This window comes from Melospiza georgiana, chromosome 1 (genome assembly GCF_028018845.1).
Source record: "Melospiza georgiana isolate bMelGeo1 chromosome 1, bMelGeo1.pri, whole genome shotgun sequence".
In the NCBI taxonomy this organism is placed as follows: domain Eukaryota; kingdom Metazoa; phylum Chordata; class Aves; order Passeriformes; family Passerellidae; genus Melospiza; species Melospiza georgiana.
In genome coordinates, this window is record NC_080430.1 from 1,259,659 (window position 1) to 1,276,162 (window position 16,504).

Genomic DNA, 16,504 nt, shown 5'->3' on the forward strand with positions numbered 1-16,504 from the left:
AAACCCTGACCCTCCCCAGGGCTGGGTATCCCCAAACCCCCAAATGTCCCCCAAACACCTTCGGGGCTGGGTGTCCCGAAATGCCCCCAGGGCCGGATGTCCCCAGATCCCCCCGGGGCCGGCCGTCCTCCAGTCCCCCAAGACCTGGGTGTCCCCAAACCCGCGGGTGTTCTCCCAAACCCCCTCAGGGCCGAGTGTCCCCACAAGCCCCTAGATTTGGGTGTCCCCCCAAACCCTCCCAGGGCTGGGTGTCCCCACACCCTCGGATCTCCCCCAAACCTCCCCAGATCTGGGTGTCCCCACACCCCCAGGCCCGGCTGTCCCCACACCCGCGGGCCCGGGGCGCTCACGGGGCTGAGGCGGCTCCAGGCCGGCGCTCTCCGGGCAGACTCCGCCGTCCCCCCGCAGCTTCTCCGCGTCCGCCGCCACCGCCGCGTCCCCCGCGTCCCGCGCCTTGTCCAGTTGCCGCTTCTTCCTGCAGGTGTCCCAGCTGCGGGGACACCGGGGGACACCGGGGCTCACCGGGGGTCCCCAAACCGCCCCGGTCCCCCGGCACCCCTCACTCACCACTTGAAGGCCACGTAGGCCACGAGCCCCACGACGAGGCCGGCCAGGAGGGCGCAGTACAGCGGGATGATGTCCCCGGGGGGCTCGGGAGGAGCCCCCGACACCGGCGGCGTCACTCGGGGGGTCCCCGGCACCGGCGGGGTCCCCTCAGCGAGCGGCGCCGTGGCCTCGTCTGTGGGAAGGGAGTGAGGACATGGCGGCCCTGCCTCAGTGTCCCTCTGGAGAGGGACGGGGGAGGCGAGAGGGGAGAGAGCCCCGGGTATGGGGGGGACAACTGAGGCACGGTGAGGGGGAGTGAGGGGGAAACTGAGGCACGGTGAGGGGGAAAAGGGGAAACTGAGGCACAGTGAGGGGGAATGAGGGAAAAAAGGGAAACTGAGGCACGGTGAGGGGAAAGAAAGGGGAAACTGAGGAACGGTGAGGGGGAATGAGGGAAAAAGGGGAAACGGAGGCACAGTGAGGGGAAAATGAGGGGGAAACTGAGGCACAATGAGGGGGAATGAGGGAAAAAAGGGAAACTGAGGCACAGTGAAGGGAAATGAGGGGGAAACTGAGGCACAGTGAGGGGGAATGAGGAGAAAAAGGGAAGCCGAGGCACAGTGAGGGGAAATGAGGGGAAACTGAGGCATAGTAAGGGGGAATGAGGGGGAAACTGAGGCACTGTGAGGGGGGAAAGGAGAAACAGAGGCACAAAGAAGGGATGAGGTGAAAAAGGGAAACTGAGGCACAAAAAGGGACATGAGGGACAAAAGGGGATATTGATGCACAAAAGAAGGAACGGGATAAAATGGAGGAAACTGAGCACAAAAAGGGGAAATGAGGAACAAAAGAACTGAGAAAGAACAAAAACGAGGAACAAAAGAACTGGGAAACTGAGGCACAAGGGAATGAGGTAAAATGGGGGAAACTGAGGCAGAAAAAGGGAATGAGGTAAAAAAAGGGAAACTGAGGCACAACACAAGGAAACTAAAGTAGGATATGGGGAAATTGAGGCCGAAAAGGGGAAACTGAGGCAGGACAGGAGAAAACTGGGGAACGATGTGGGGAAACTGAGGCACAATGTAAGGAAAATGAAGCAGGATGGGAGACACAAAAGGGGGCAGTGAGAGAAACACGGGGAAACTGAGGCACAGTGTGGGGAAATCAAGGAATGACATGAGGAGAGAGGCACGGTGAGGGGAAACTGAGGCACAACGAGGGAAACCTGAGGCATAATATGGGGAAATGAAGGAACCGCAAAGGGCAACTGAGGCACAAAAAGGAGAAACTGAGGAACCACAAGGGGAAACTGAGGGACAAAAGGGAAACTGAGGCACAAAAAGGGGAAGTTATCAAGCAACATGGGGAAACTGAGGCATGAAAGGGAAACTGATGTACGAAATGGTGAAATTAGCGAGCAACACAGGGAAACTGAAGCACAAAAAGGTGAAACTGAAGAGCCACAAGGGGAAAATGAGGCACAGAAGGGGAAATAGCGAGTAACATGGGGAAACTAAGGCACAAAGGGGAAACTGAGGCACGAAAAGGGGAAATTGGGGAGCAATGGGGGAAACTGAGGGACAAAAGGGAAACTGAGGGACAAAAGGGGAAATTAAGGAACCACCCAGGGGAAATTAAGGCACATAAAGGGAAACTGAGGCACGAAAAGGGGAAATTAGGGAGCAACGGGGGAAACTGAGGCACAAAAGGGAAACAGGCACAAAAAGAGGAAATCAGGAGCAACATGGGGAAACTGAGGGACAAAAAGGGAAAATTGAGCAGCAACATGGGGAAACTGAGGCACAAAAAGGAGAAAGTAAGGAGCAACGGGGGAAACTGAGGCACAAAAGGGAAACAGGCACAAAAAGAGGAAATCAGGAGCAACATGGGGAAACTGAGGGACAAAAAGAGGAAAATGAGGAACCACAAGGGGAAACTGAGGCACATAAAGGGGAAATTAATGAACCACGAGGGGGAAATTAAGGAGCAACTCGGGGAAACTGGGGCACAAAAGGGAAACTGAGGCACAAAGGGGGAAATTGGGGAGCAACTCGGGGAAACTGGGGCACAAAAGGGAAACTGAGGCACAAAAAGGAAACTGAGGCACACAAGGGAAACTGAGGCACACAGGGGGACCCTGGCCAGCCCTCCCGGTGCCCCCCGGTGCCGGTGCCACTCACGGCTGCAGGGCGGGCAGGGCGGGCACGGCTCCTCCGGCTCCTCCTCCGCGGGGCTCCGCGCTGCGGGGTTGGAGCATTTTGGGGTTTTCGGGGTCGTTTTTTTGGGGGTGTTTGTGGCTTCGGGGTGGTTTTGGGGTACTCACTGCGGGCGCAGGGTGGGCAGCGGCTGTCGCAGGGCTCGGGGACACCGCGGGGACACGGCGGGCACCCCCCGGCCCCCCCCGGCACCTGCGGGCACAGCGGTCCTGCCTCAGTTTCCCCTCAATCCCATTCCCACTGGGACCCCCCCCAGCCATGGGAAAGGCGTTTGGAGGGGGGGGATTGAGGGCAGTAAAAATAAATAACGAGGAAGGGAGAGGAATAAAAGCGGGGAATCAGACGGGAAGGGTAAAAAAGGAAATAAATAGTAAATAAAAGTGAGATAAAAGGCGTTGGAATGGAAAGGAATAGAGAGAAATCAGCGAAATAAAAGGAGGAGGAAGGAAGGGGAAAGCTGAACTGAATTGAAGTGGAAGGAAGGAAAAGAACGTGAAATGAAGGAAAATAAAGGAAAAGTAAAGAAAAAAAAAGAAAAATAAAGGAAAATAAAGAAAAATATAAGAAAATAAAGGAAAGGAAAGGAAAGGAAAGGAAAGTAAAGGAAAGTAAAGGAAAATACAGGAAAGTAAAGGAAAATACAGGAAAATAAAGAAAAATATAAGAAAATAAAGGAAAGGAAAGTAAAGGAAAGGAAAGGAAAATACAGGAAAGTAAAGGAAAATAAAGGAAAATAGGATAAGTAAAATAATAAAGTAAGAAAATAAGGAAAGGAAAATAGGATAAGATGAAACAAACCAGGGAAAATTAAAAAGGAAAATAAAAAAATAAAAGAGGAAAATAAAATGAGATTCAAAAAAGGAGAATGAAATAAAAGAGGAAAATTTAAAAAAAATTAAAGAAAAAATGAAAAAGGATGATAAAAATAAAATTATAAAAAGGAAAACAAAAAGAAAGCAAAACAGGAAAATAAAAGAAAATAAAGGAAAAAAAGGAGGAAAATGGTATAAAATGAAAGAAAAGGAACTGAACCGAAATGACCCAAATTTAACCGAGCCAACCCCAAAAAACTTCAACAAAAGCCAGGGAGCGAAGTGACCCGGAGCGCCCCGGGGCAGCGGGAGCCCCGGCCCGTCCCATCCCGCTCCCACCCCGGTCCCGTTCCCCGCCCGCACCGGGCTCAGCAACAGCAGCAGCAGCGGCACCGGGAGCGGCCGCATCGCCGGCACCGGCCCGGGACCCGCTCCGGGCCGGGCCGAACCGGGGCCGGACTGCTCCGAGCCGCTCCGAACCGCTTCGACCCCGGCCGGCACCGCTCGGCCTCGCTTCGGCCCCGCTCCGTCCCTGCTCTGTCTCGTTCGGTCCCGTTCGGCTCCGCTGGGTCCCGGTTCGGCTCCGTTCGGCCCCGCTGGGTCCCGGCTCAGCCCCGTTCGGTCCCGGTTCGGCTCCGTTCGGCCCCGCTGGGTTCCGGCTCGGCCCCGTTCGGGCTCGGTTCGGTTCCCTTCGGTCCCGGTTCGGCTCCGTTCGGCCCCGCTCAGCTCCTCTCGGCCGCCCCGTCGCGCCTGGGCCGGGCCGGGCTGGGCGTGGCTCCCCCGGGCAGGGCCGGGCGGGGCGCGCTCCCATTGGCCGTTCGTCGCTTGAGGGGCGTGGCCAAGCTTGGAGCCCCGCCCCTCGCTGCTCCGGTGGTCGCAGGTTCGAGTCCCGCCCATCGGGATGGGTCCAGCTTGGACCGGGCCGGTCCGAGCTGGGATGGACGGCACCGGAGGGACCGCGTCACCCACTCCTCCCGCCACCTCCCCACGGCGCTTCCCCGCGGGAATAAGCGCCTGGAAGCGGGAGAAGCTGATTTATTGAGCCCCGGTGTGGGTGCAGCATCCTGGAGTGGGTGGAGGGACGTGGTGTGGGTGCGGAGTGGGAATGGGTGCAGGGTGGGAATGGGTGCAGGGTGTGGGAATGGGTGCAGTGGGAATGGGTGCAGGGTGTGGGAATGGGTGCAGTGGGAATGGGTGCAGGGTGTGGGAGTGGGTGCAGGGTGGGAATGGGTGCAGGGTGTGGGAATGGGTGCAGGGTGGGAGTGGGTGCTGGGTGTGGGAGTGGGTGCAGGAATGGGTACAAGGTGTGGGACTGGGTGCAACACCCCTTGTGTGTGCAGGACCCCGTTGTGGCTCTGTGACCCCAGCGTGGGTGCACAGAGTGACTCGGAGCGGCTGCAGGGTCTCGCTGTGGGTGCAGAGCCTCGGTCCAGGGTGGGTGCAGGGTCTGGGTGCGGCTGCATCCCCCACAATCTCCTCTCGCTCCCCTCACCAGCCGCGCACGGGGCGCCAGAGCTCCACCACCTTGCCGGCAGCGTGCACGAAGTACACGGGGTGCATGGCGGCCGTGGCACAGGCCTGCGGCAGAGGGGACACCGAGCTGTGATGTGGCACGGCGCTGGCACGGGAGGGGACACGCGGGGGTGACGCTCACGTGGAACGGGATGAGCGCCAAGGTGCTCCCCAGCGGGAATCGCTCGAAATCCAGCCGCCCGTCCGCGGCCTCCACCAGCCCGTGCTCCTGGGTCAGCCCCACCAGCCTGCGGGGACGCGGGGCCGTCACGGGTGTCACCGCCCGGCCCCGCCGTGCCCCCGCTCCCCGCGGGCGTCACCTGAGCTGGGGGTGGCCCTCGATGGCCGCGCAGCCCGCGGGTCCCTGCTCGCGGCCGTGCAGGCTCAGGGCGGCCCAGCCGCAGTCCAGCAGCAGCTGCCCGCGGTGCGGGTAGTGCCCGATGACCCTGCTGAGCACACGGATCGCCACCTCCTCGGGCCGGCACGAGCCCAGCTGCGTCTGCTGCAGGTCTGCGGGGGGACGCGGGCTCAGCCCGGCCGTGTCCCACCCGCGGGGCTCCCTCCCGGTCCCCTTTGCTCACCGTAGAAGAGGTAATTGCCCGGGTGCACCTCGGTGAGCTGCGACATCTCCGGCACCGGGTGGCTGCAGGACGGCGTGGAGCCGATGGTGGCCTGGGGACACGGGATCCCCGCCTGCCGCAGCCTGGGGGGACACACGGGGGGCACCCTCTGGGCGATCGGGGTGCGGGATGTCACCCCCGGGTCACCAGAGGTGGGTCTGTCACCCCCGGGTACCACCGGGAATAAGAGCAGAGGTGGGTCCTGCACCTCTGGGTGCCCCGAACACTCAAGGGAGCCATCCAGATGTGGCACAGCCTCCCCGCAGCGTGCCCGGCAGAACTCAAGATGCGACCAGGACACGTCCAGATGTGCCCAGGTGCCAGCCAGATGTGCCCGTGAGCCCCCTCAAAGACTCAGGGCTGGTGCGTGTCCCTCCAGATCCCCCCAGATGTGGCAGAGGCCCCTCCAGATGTGCCCAACCATGCCCAGATGTGCCAGAGATCCACCCGTTTGAGCTGGACACCCCCCCAGATGTTTTAAAACACTCCCAGATGCGTCTGAGAACCCCAGATGTGCTGGAGACCCCTCCAGGTGGTTCTGGGAGCCCCCAAATGTGCCTGGGATCCCCTCCAGGTGGATCTGGGATCCCCTCAGCTGTGCCAGGCCGTTCCCAGATGTGCCAGAAGTGCCCCCCAGATGTGCCAGGACATCCCCAGTGGTGCCTGGGACCCCTTCCAGATATTTCTGGACCCCCAGATGTGTTGGAACCAGCCCCAGATGCGCTCAGATTTTGGGCAGGGGGTGGGATCTGGGCTTTCCCCGCCACCAGCCGGTGCCACCCCGGGCCGGTGGCCCCCGGGCCGTGTCCCCAGGTGGGCACATGGCTGTCCCCGGCGTGGCGGGGGTGGAGGTTCCTCCCCCTTTTCCCAGCAGGGCCCGTCCGGCCGCGATTCCCCGCAGGATGCGGGCCCCCGCCGGGATGAAAGGGCGGCGGGCGGGAGGGAGGGGACAGTGCCCCGGGTCACAGCCACATCAAAGGGCAGCGGCGCCGCCACCACCCCCGGTGCCCCCCGGGCGGGCTTCGAGGGCCCCTTTATGGGGGTGATTCGCATTTACAGCCGCGCCTCGGCAAGGGGACAGCGGCCGCCTTGACCCTTCCTGTCCCCAAATCCCCAAATCCCCAAACCCCCAAATCCCCACATCCCCAAATCCCCAAATCCCCAAATCCCCAAACCCCCAAACCCCCAAATCCCCACATCCCCAAATCCCCAAACCCCCAAACCCCCACATCCCCACATCCCCACATCCCCAAACCCCCAAATCCCCACATCCCCAAATCCCCAAATCCCCACATCCCCACATCCCCACATCCCCAAACCCCCAAATCCCCAAATCCCCACATCCCCAAATCCCCAAACCCCCAAATCCCCACATCCCCAAATCCCCAAATCCCCAAACCCCCAAATCCCCAAATCCCCACATCCCCAAATCCCCACATCCCCACATCCCCAAATCCCCAAATCCCCAAATCCCCAAACCCCCAAATCCCCAAATCCCCACATCCCCAAATCCCCACATCCCCACATCCCCACATCCCCAAATCCCCAAATCCCCAAACCCCCAAATCCCCAAATCCCCACATCCCCAAACCCCCAAATCCCCACATCCCCAAATCCCCAAACCCCCAAATCCCCACATCCCCAAATCCCCAAATCCCCAAATCCCCACATCCCCAAATCCCCAAACCCCCAAACCCCCACATCCCCAAATCCCCAAACCCCCAAACCCCCACATCCCCAAATCCCCACATCCCCAAACCCCCAAACCCCCACATCCCCACATCCCCACATCCCCAAACCCCCAAATCCCCACATCCCCAAATCCCCAAACCCCCAAATCCCCACATCCCCAGATCCCCACATCCCCAAATCCCCAAACCCCCAAACCCCCAAATCCCCGCTCGTCCCGGCCACTCACGCGGTGACGAATTCCAGCACGGCGGCCGTGGTGTCCCTGGCGACGGCCTGGATGGCCGCGATGTCGCGACAGCCGTAGGTGTTCCCGCAGTGCGCGTAGACCCCCACGAGTGTCACCAGCTCCGGGGAGCCCTGGGCGATGGCCCGGGCCAGCGACAGCGCCTCGGGATCCGTGGGGCGAATCCCGGCTGGGAGGGGACACGGTGTGACGGGGGGCTGGGGACACGGGTGAGGGGACAGCGGGACGTGGCCCCCACGGAGCGTCCTGGTAGTGGGAATGTGGGGATGGGGCTGGGGAGTGCCTTGGGGGGCTTTGGGGCCCTTTCTGCTGCACCAGGTGTGGTGGGAAAAATGGCTTTGGAGGGGCTGAGATGCTCCATCGTGGTTGGGATGGAGGATCTGGGGCCTTGGAGGAACGTGGGGGTTCCTTCTCATGGAGCATCCTTAAATAACGATTTTGGGACGGTTTAGATGCTCCATTGTGGATTGGGATGGAGGATCTGGAGGGACACGGGGATCCCTTCGCGTGGAACACCCTTAAATAACGATTTTGAAGGGGTTCAGATGCTCCATCGTGGTTGGGATGGAGGATTTGCGGGTTTGTAGGGACATGGGGATCCCTCCCTATGGAACACCCTTAAATAACGATTTTGAAGGGGTTTAGATGCTCCATCGTGGTTGGGATGGAGGATCTGGGGCCTTGGAGGGAAATGGGGATTCCTTCTCATGGAACACCCTTAAATAACGATTTTGGGAGGGTTTAGATGCTCCATTGTGGTTGGGATGGAGGATCTGGGGCCTTGGAGGAACATGGGGATTCCTTCTCATGGAACATCCTTTTAACAATTTTGGGGGGCATTAGAGGTTTTGATGGAGGATCTGAGGGCTTGGAGGAACATGGGGGTTCCTTCTCATGGAACATCCTTAAATAACGATTTTGGGAGGGTTTAGATGCACCATCATGGTTGGGAAGGAGGATCTGGGGCCTTGGAGGGACACGGGGATCCCTTCTCATGGAACATCCTTAAATAACGATTTTGGGAGGGTTTAGATGCTCCATCGTGGTCGGCATGGAGGATTTGGGGGGTTTGGAGGGACATGAAGATTCCTTCCCATGGAACATCCTTTTAACAATTTTGGGGGGCATTAGAGGTTTTGATGGAGGATCTGGGGGCTTGGAGGAACATGGGGATCCCTTCGCATGGAACACCCTTAAACAACGATTTTGGGACGGTTTAGATGCTCCATTGTGGATTGGGATGGAGGATCTGGAGGGACATGGGGATCCCTTTGCATGGAACACCCTTAAATAACGATTTTGGGAGGGTTTAGATGCTCCATCGTGGTTGGGATGGAGGATCTGGGGCCTTGGAGGAACGTGGGGGTTCCTTCTCATGGAACATCCTTAAATAACGATTTTGGGAGGGTTTAGATGCACCATCATGGTTGGGAAGGAGGATCTGGGGCCTTGGAGGGACACGGGGATCCCTTCTCATGGAACACCCTTAAATAACGATTTTGGGAGGGTTTAGATGCTCCATCGTGGTCGGCATGGAGGATTTGGGGGGTTTGGAGGGACATGAAGATTCCTTCTCATGGAACATCCTTAATTAAATTTTTGGGGGGCATTAGAGGTTTTGATGGAGGATCTGAGGGCTTGGAGGAACATGGGGGTTCCTTCTCACGGAGCATCCTTAAATAACGATTTTGGGAGGGTTTAGATGCTCCATCGTGGTTTTGATGGAGGATTTGCGGGTTTGTAGGGACATGGGGATCCCTCCCTATGGAACACCCTTAAACAGCAATTTTGGGGAGGCTGAGATGCTCCATCGTGGTTGGAATGGAGAATTTGGGGGCTTGGAGGGACATGGGGATCCTATCCCCTGCAGCACCCTTAAATAACGATTTTGGGAGGGTTTAGATGCTCCATCGTGGTTTTTGATGGAGAATTTGGGGGCTTGGAAGGAGATGGGGATCCCTCCCTATGGAACACCCTTAAATATTTATTTCAGGGGGTTTAGATGCTCCATTGTGGTTGGGATGGAGAATTTGAGAGCTTGAAGGGAGATGGGGATCTATCCCTATGGAGCACCCTTAAATAACAATTTTGGGAGGCTGAGATGCTCCATCATGGTTGGGAAGGAGGATCCGGTGGCTTGAAGGGGCACGGGGATTCCTTCTCATGCAGCATCCTTAAATAACGATTTTGGGGGGGCTGAGATTCTCCATCGTGGTTGGGATGGAGGATTTGGGGGCTTGGAAGGACATGAAGATCCCTCCCTATAGAACACCCTTAAATAATGATTTTGAGTGGGTTTAGATGCTCCATCGTGGCTTGGAGTGACACAAGACATCCCCCCCCGAGGAACACCCTTGATCAATGACTTTTAGGTGGCTTCAACGCCCCATCCCGGTTGAGATGCCGGATCTGGGGGCACTCAGAGCACCCCACCCCATGGGCCAGCACACGATGTCCCCTCCCCGCACCCCGGATGGGATTCGGGGCTCACCTACCCCGGGCATTGCCGCAGTCCAGCTTGAGCCAGACCAGCCAGCGCTTCCCTGCGGGCAGGGGGTTCTGCAGCAGCATCTCCAGGCCCTGGGGGCTGTCCAGGAGCACCTGGAACCGCTGCAGGCGCTGGGCCAGCGCCGAGCACTCGGCCAGGCGCCAGCGCGGCACCGGGAACGCGTACAGGATGTCATCGAAGCCCCCGGCCGCGAAGAAACGCGCCTCGGCCAGCGTGGACACCACGATGCCACGGCGGGAGCCGCCCGTCGCCAGCTCCGCGCCCTCCCTGCCGGCCGGGGAGTGAGCGGGAGCAGGACGAGGAGGAGGAGGAGGAGGAGGAGGAGGAGGAGGAAATGATGGGAATGGAGGGAAATGCTGGGGGGGTTCTCGGAAGGTGCTGGGGAGATGCTGGGTGATAAGGGTTGGGGGATACTGGGAGGATGTGGGATACTGGGAAAGAAGATGAGGGGATACTGGGAATGAGGATAAGGGGATACTGGGAGTGAGGATGGTGGATGGATACTGGGAGGATTGGGAGATACTGGGAGGGGGAATGGTGGATACTGGGAGTGAGGATGGGGGATACTGGGAGGGGGGATGAGGAGATACTGGGAGTGAGGATGGGGGATACTGGGAGTGAGGATGGTGAGGTACTGGGAGTTAGGGTGAGGGGATACTGGGAGGATGGGGGGATACTGGGAGGGATACTGGGGGGATACTGGGAGTGAGGATAAGGGGATACAGGGAGTGAGATAGGGGGATACTGGGAGTTAGGGTGAAAGGATACTGGCAGGATGAGGGGATACTGGGAGTGAAGATGGGGGGATACTGGGAGGGAGGATGGGGGGATACTGGGAATGAGGATGGGGGGATACTGGGATGGAGGGTGGGGGGATACTGGGAGTAAGGATGGCGGATACTGGGAGTGAGGATGGTGGATACTGGCAGGGGGGATGAGGAGATACTGGGAATGAGGATGAGGGACACTGGGAGTGAGGATAGTGAGGTACTGGGAGTTAGGGTGAGGGGATACTGGGAGGATGGGGGGATACTGGGAGGGAGGATCAGGGATACTGGGAGTGTGGATGGGGGGATACTGGGAATGAGAATAGTGAGATACTGGGAATTAGGATGGGGGGATACTGGGAGTGGGGATGGGATACTGGGAGGGAGGATGGGGGATACTGGGAGGATGGTGGGGGGATACTGGGAGGGTGGTGGGGGGATACTGGGAGGGTGGTGGGGGGATACTGGGATGATGGTGGGGGGATACTGGGAGGGTGGTGGGGGGATACTGGAGGGTGGTGGGGGGATACTGGGATGATGGTGGGGGGATACTGGGATGATGGTGGGGGTTACTGGGAAGGAGGGTGGGGGGATACTGGGAGGGTGGTGGGGGGATACTGGGAGGGAGGATGGGGGGATACTGGGGTGATGGTGGGGGGATACTGGGAGTGGGGATGGGATACTGGGAGGGAGGATGGGGGATACTGGGAATGAGGATAGCGAGATACTGGGAGGGAGGGTGGGGGGATACTGGGAGACAGGATGAGGGGACACTGGGAGGAAGGCTGGGGGGATACTGCGAGGATGGGGATGATGAGAGGGAGGATGAGGAGGCTCCTGGAGGGATACTGGGGGAGAAGTTGGGTGCAAGGCAGAGGATGGGGGATACTGGGAGGATGGCGGGGGGATACTGGAAAGGAGGATGGAGGGATACTGGGAGGGTGGTGGGGGGATACTGGGATGATGGTGGGGGGATACTGGGAGGATGGTGGGGGGATACTGGGAGGATGGCGGGGGGATACTGGAAAGGAGGATGGTGGGGGGATACTGGGAGGATGGTGGGGGGATACTGGGAGGATGGTGGGGGGATACTGGGAGGGAGGATGGGGAAATGCCCGGGGGAAGGTGGGGCTGATGAGGGGGTGCTGGGGGGGATTCTGGGGGGGCTCCTGAGGGAGGCTGAGGGGCGCTAAGGGGGGCACTGGGAGGGATGTGTGGGATCGATGGAGGGAAGTTGAGGAATGCTGAGGGGGGATTTGGGGAACCCTGGAGGGAATGTGGGGAGAGGCTGGGGGTGAAGCTGTGGGAATGCTGGGGAAAACTGGGGCAGGACTGGGACGCGCTGGGTGGGAAGGTGGGGTGTCCTGAGGGGAAGATGGGGAGACACTGGGAGGGACACTGGGAGGGTGCTGGGCAAACTGGGGGATACTGGGGTGGGATGGTGATGGGGACAGTGGGAGATACGGGGATGACGGGGAGGATGAGGAGATGCTGGGGGAAAACTGATGAAGGCTGAGGGGTACTGAGGGGAGCCAGAGGGATGGGGGGCATTCAGGGGAGACCCCGGGTGGCTCTGGGGTGGCACTCACAGGGTTTGGGGGGTCTGGGGTGGCACTCACAGGGTGTTGGGGGGCTCTGGGTGGCACTCACAGGGTGTTGGGGGGCTCTGGGGTGGCACTCACAGGGTTTGGGGGGCTCTGGGTGGCACTCACAGGGTTTGGGGGGTCTGGGGTGGCACTCACAGGGTTTGGGGGGTCTGGGGTGGCACTCACAGGGTGTTGGGGGGCTCTGGGTGGCACTCACAGGGTGTTGGGGGGCTCTGGGGTGGCACTCACAGGGTTTGGGGGGTCTGGGGTGGCACTCACAGGGTTTGGGGGGTCTGGGGTGGCACTCACAGGGTGTTGGGGGGCTCTGGGTGGCACTCACAGGGTGTTGGGGGGCTCTGGGGTGGCACTCACAGGGTTTGGGGGGCTCTGGGTGGCACTCACAGGGTTTGGGGGGCTCTGGGGTGGCACTCACAGGGTTTTGGGGCTCTGGGGGGCACTCACAGGGTGTTGGGGCTCTCGGGGGTGGCACTCACAGGGTTTTGGGGGGCTCTGGGGGGCACTCACAGGGTGTTGGGGGGCTCTGGGTGGCACTCACAGGGTTTGGGGGGCTCTGGGGTGGCACTCACAGGGTGTTGTGGGGCTCTGGGTGGCACTCACAGGGTGTTGGGGCTCTCGGGGGTGGCACTCACAGGGTTTTGGGGCTCTGGGTGGCACTCACAGGGTTTTGGGGCTCTGGGGTGGCACTCACAGGGTTTTGGGGGGGCACTCACAGGGTTTTGGGGCTCTGGGGGCACTCACAGGGTGTTGGGGGGCTCTGGGGTGGCACTCACAGGGTGTTGGGGGCTCTGGGGGGCACTCACAGGGTTTTGGGGCTCTGGGTGGCACTCACAGGGTTTTGGGGCTCTGGGTGGCACTCACAGGGTTTGGGGGGCTCTGGGGTGGCACTCACAGTGGTTTGTGGGGCTCCGGGGGGGCACTCACAGGGTTTGGGGGCTCCGGGGGGGCACTCACAGGGTTTTGGGTGGCACTCACAGGGTGTTGGGGGGCTCCGGGGTGGCACTCACAGGGTTTTGGGGGGCTCTGGGTGGCACTCACAGGGTGTTGGGGCTCTGGGTGGCACTCACAGGGTTTGGGGGGCTCCGGGGTGGCACTCACAGGGTTTGGGGGGTTTTGGGGGGGCACTCACAGGGTTTTGGGGCTCTCGGGTTGGCACTCACAGGGTTTTGGGGCTCTCGGGTTGGCACTCACAGGGTTTGGGGGGTTTTGGGGGGGCACTCACAGGGTTTTGGGGGCTCTGGGTGGCACTCACAGGGTTTTGGGGCTCTGGGGTGGCACTCACAGGGTTTGGGGGGCTCTGGGTGGCACTCACAGGGTTTTGGGGTGGCACTCACAGGGTTTTGTGCGTTTTCACGTGCGGCCGCAGGCGCAGCCCCAGCTCCCGGCAGCGCTCCCGCATCCTCTCGGCGTTCCCGCGCAGCGTGGCCAGGTCCAGGGTCAGCGCCGGGGTGGGCAACTGCTCCAGGGGGGCTCCGAGCCACGAGCTGGGGGTGTGGGGATGTGGGGAGGGGCGGGAGAGCCCGCTGTGAGCCCCCAGCCCAATGTAAACCCAGCCTGCACCCTCAGAGCCTGCTGTGAGCCCCCAGCCCAATCTGTGAGCCCCCAGCCCGATCTGTGAGCCCCCTCCCCAATCTAACCCACCCTGCACCCTCAGAACCTGCTGTGAACCCCAATCTAACCCACCCTGCACCCTCAGAACCTGCTGTGAACCCCAATCTAAACCCACCCTGCACCCTCAGAACCCGCTGTGAGCCCCCAGCCCAATCTGTGAGCCCCCAGCCCAATCCAAACCCAGCCTGCACCCTCAGAGCCTGCTGTGAGCCCCCAGCCCGATCTAACCCACCCCGCACCCTCAGAACCTGCTGTGAGCCCCCACCCCAATCTAACCCACCCTGCACCCTCAGAACCTGCTGTGAACCCCTCTAACCTAAACCCAAACCCACCCTGCACCCTCAGAACCTGCTGTGAGCCCCCAGCCCGATCTAACCCACCCTGCATCCTCAGAACCTGCTGTGAGCCCCAACCTGAACCCACCCTGCTCCCTCAGAACCTGCTGTGAACCCCTCTAACCTGAACCCACCCTGCACCCTCAGAACCTGCTGTGAGCCCCCAGCCCAATCTAACCCACCCTGCACCCTCAGAAACCCCCGTGCCCACCTTACACCACCCTGCATCCCCAGGGGAGGCTGCTGGGGGTCCCTGTTCCCAGGTGGGGGCTGTGGGATCCCCCAGGGACGTGGGCCTGGGGGGATTTTGGGTGGGGATGGTGCTGGGGCAGCTCCAGGGTGTCCCTTCCTCCTTGGGCACAATCCAGGGGTTTCCTGGAGTCAGGTGGGTGCTGGGACTGGGGTTTGGGAGAGTGGGAAACGGAGCAGTGGGAACACCTGGGACAGCTGGGACAGCTGGGACACCTGGGACACCTGGGTCACCTTGGAGAGAGATACTGGAAGCAGGGATACCTGGGACTGGGATCTATGGAACAGGGAGGGACACCTGGGACTGGGACACCTGGGATGGGGACATATGGGACTGGAACACCTGGTAATGGGTGGCCTGGGATGGGGACATGGGGCAGAGGGACACCTGGGACTGGGAAATTTGGGATTGGGCAAACTGGGACTGGGACACCTGGGACTGGGACACCCGGGAATGGGAAATACAGGACTGGGACACCCGGGATTGGGAAATACAGGACTGGGACACCCGGGATTGGGAAATATGGGACTGGGACACCTGGGATGGGGACATATGGGATGGGGACATATGGAACTGGAACGCCTGGTAATGGGTGGTCTGGGATGGGGACACGGGGCAGAGGGACACCTGGGGCTGAGACACCCGGGAAAGGGACACTTTGGGGGCGCTCCTTGGGACAGGATGCCCGGAGCTGGGTCACCCGGGATGGAGCCAAAATCCGGGATCGGGGACACCAATCCCACCTCCACCGGGACGGGAACCCTCCAGCAGCGTGTCCCCCCCATCCCGGTGTCACCTGCCCCGCGTGTGTCCCCCCCATCCTGGTGTCACCTGCCCCGCTCGTGTGTCCCCCCCATCCCGGTGTCACCTGCCCCCCGTGTGTCCCCTCCCGGCCGGCCCTGCCCACCTGTCCGTGTGTCCGTCCATGGCTCCGTCCCGCTGTCCCGGCCGCTCGGCGGTGTCCCCGCGGGTGCCCTGGGTCCCACGTGACGCGGTGGCACGGCCGGCGGAGCGGGGACAAGGGTCACTGCCAGCGAGGGGCCTCGCGGGGGTGGCGGGGCCAGCGCGGGACACGCTCGGAGCCGCGGCCAGCCCGGGACGCGCCGCCAGCTCCGGATGCCGAGAGACAAAGGCGGAGCGGGGCGGGGGCGGCGGGACCCCCCGGGCTGGGACACTCGGCTCCCGACACGGGTGAGGGGCTGCTGGGGACCCGCTGCCCTGCCCGGGACACGGGGGACACGGCTGGTGCCGCTGAGAGCCCCTAAACTCGTGACACGCGTGGGGAGCTGCTGAGACCCCCCCTAAAGTTATGACATGTGTGGGGAGCTGCTGAGACCCCCCCAAACTTATGACACACGTGTGGGGACCTGCTGGGATCCCCCTAAACTTATGACAGGTGTGGGGAGCTGCTGAGACCCTCTAAACTTGTGACACACGTGTGGGGACCTGCTGGGATCCCCCAAACTTGTAACATGGGGCTGCACATCTGCTGAGACCCATCCACACTCATGACACACATACGGGGAGATGCTGAGACCCCCTAAACTCATGACACATGTGGGGACCTGCTGAGACCCCCCCCTAAACCTGTGACACGTTTGGGGACATGCTGAGATCCCTCCTAAACTCATGACAGGTGTGGGGAGCTGCTGAGACCCCCCCCAAACTTATGACACGTGTGGGGAGCGGCTGAGACCCCCTAAACTTGTGACATGGGGGTGCACAGCTGCTGAGAGCCATCCACACTCATGACATGTATGTAGAGCTGCTGAGACCTTCCAAACTC

At 60.7% G+C, this 16,504-nt stretch overlaps 1 protein-coding gene across 1 annotated transcript; it reads right to left on the minus strand.

The window, feature by feature from the left end:
* Positions 1 to 4,600: 4,600 nt before the first annotated feature.
* Positions 4,601 to 15,670, minus strand: LOC131089459 (D-serine dehydratase-like). The gene is made up of 8 exons (XM_058034218.1): positions 15,626 to 15,670; positions 13,857 to 14,006; positions 10,138 to 10,418; positions 7,625 to 7,811; positions 5,668 to 5,789; positions 5,407 to 5,596; positions 5,229 to 5,334; positions 4,601 to 5,152 (listed from the first exon to the last, which is right to left on the minus strand). Exons 1-8 carry the CDS (start codon positions 15,643 to 15,645, stop codon positions 5,063 to 5,065), a joined length of 1,146 nt encoding a protein of 381 aa, XP_057890201.1. The 5' UTR covers positions 15,646 to 15,670; the 3' UTR covers positions 4,601 to 5,062.
* Positions 15,671 to 16,504: the final 834 nt, after the last annotated feature.

Excerpts from the sequence above, each read along its gene's own strand:
- LOC131089459 (XM_058034218.1), bottom strand. The coding sequence starts at position 15,645 with ATGGACGGACACACGGACAG. Across the intron at positions 14,007-15,625 it reads ATGGACGGACACACGGACAG|CTCGTGGCTCGGAGCCCCCC; the intron begins GTGGGCAGGGCC and ends CCACACCCCCAG. Across the intron at positions 7,812-10,137 it reads GGACTGCGGCAATGCCCGGG|CCGGGATTCGCCCCACGGAT; the intron begins GTAGGTGAGCCC and ends GTCCCCTCCCAG.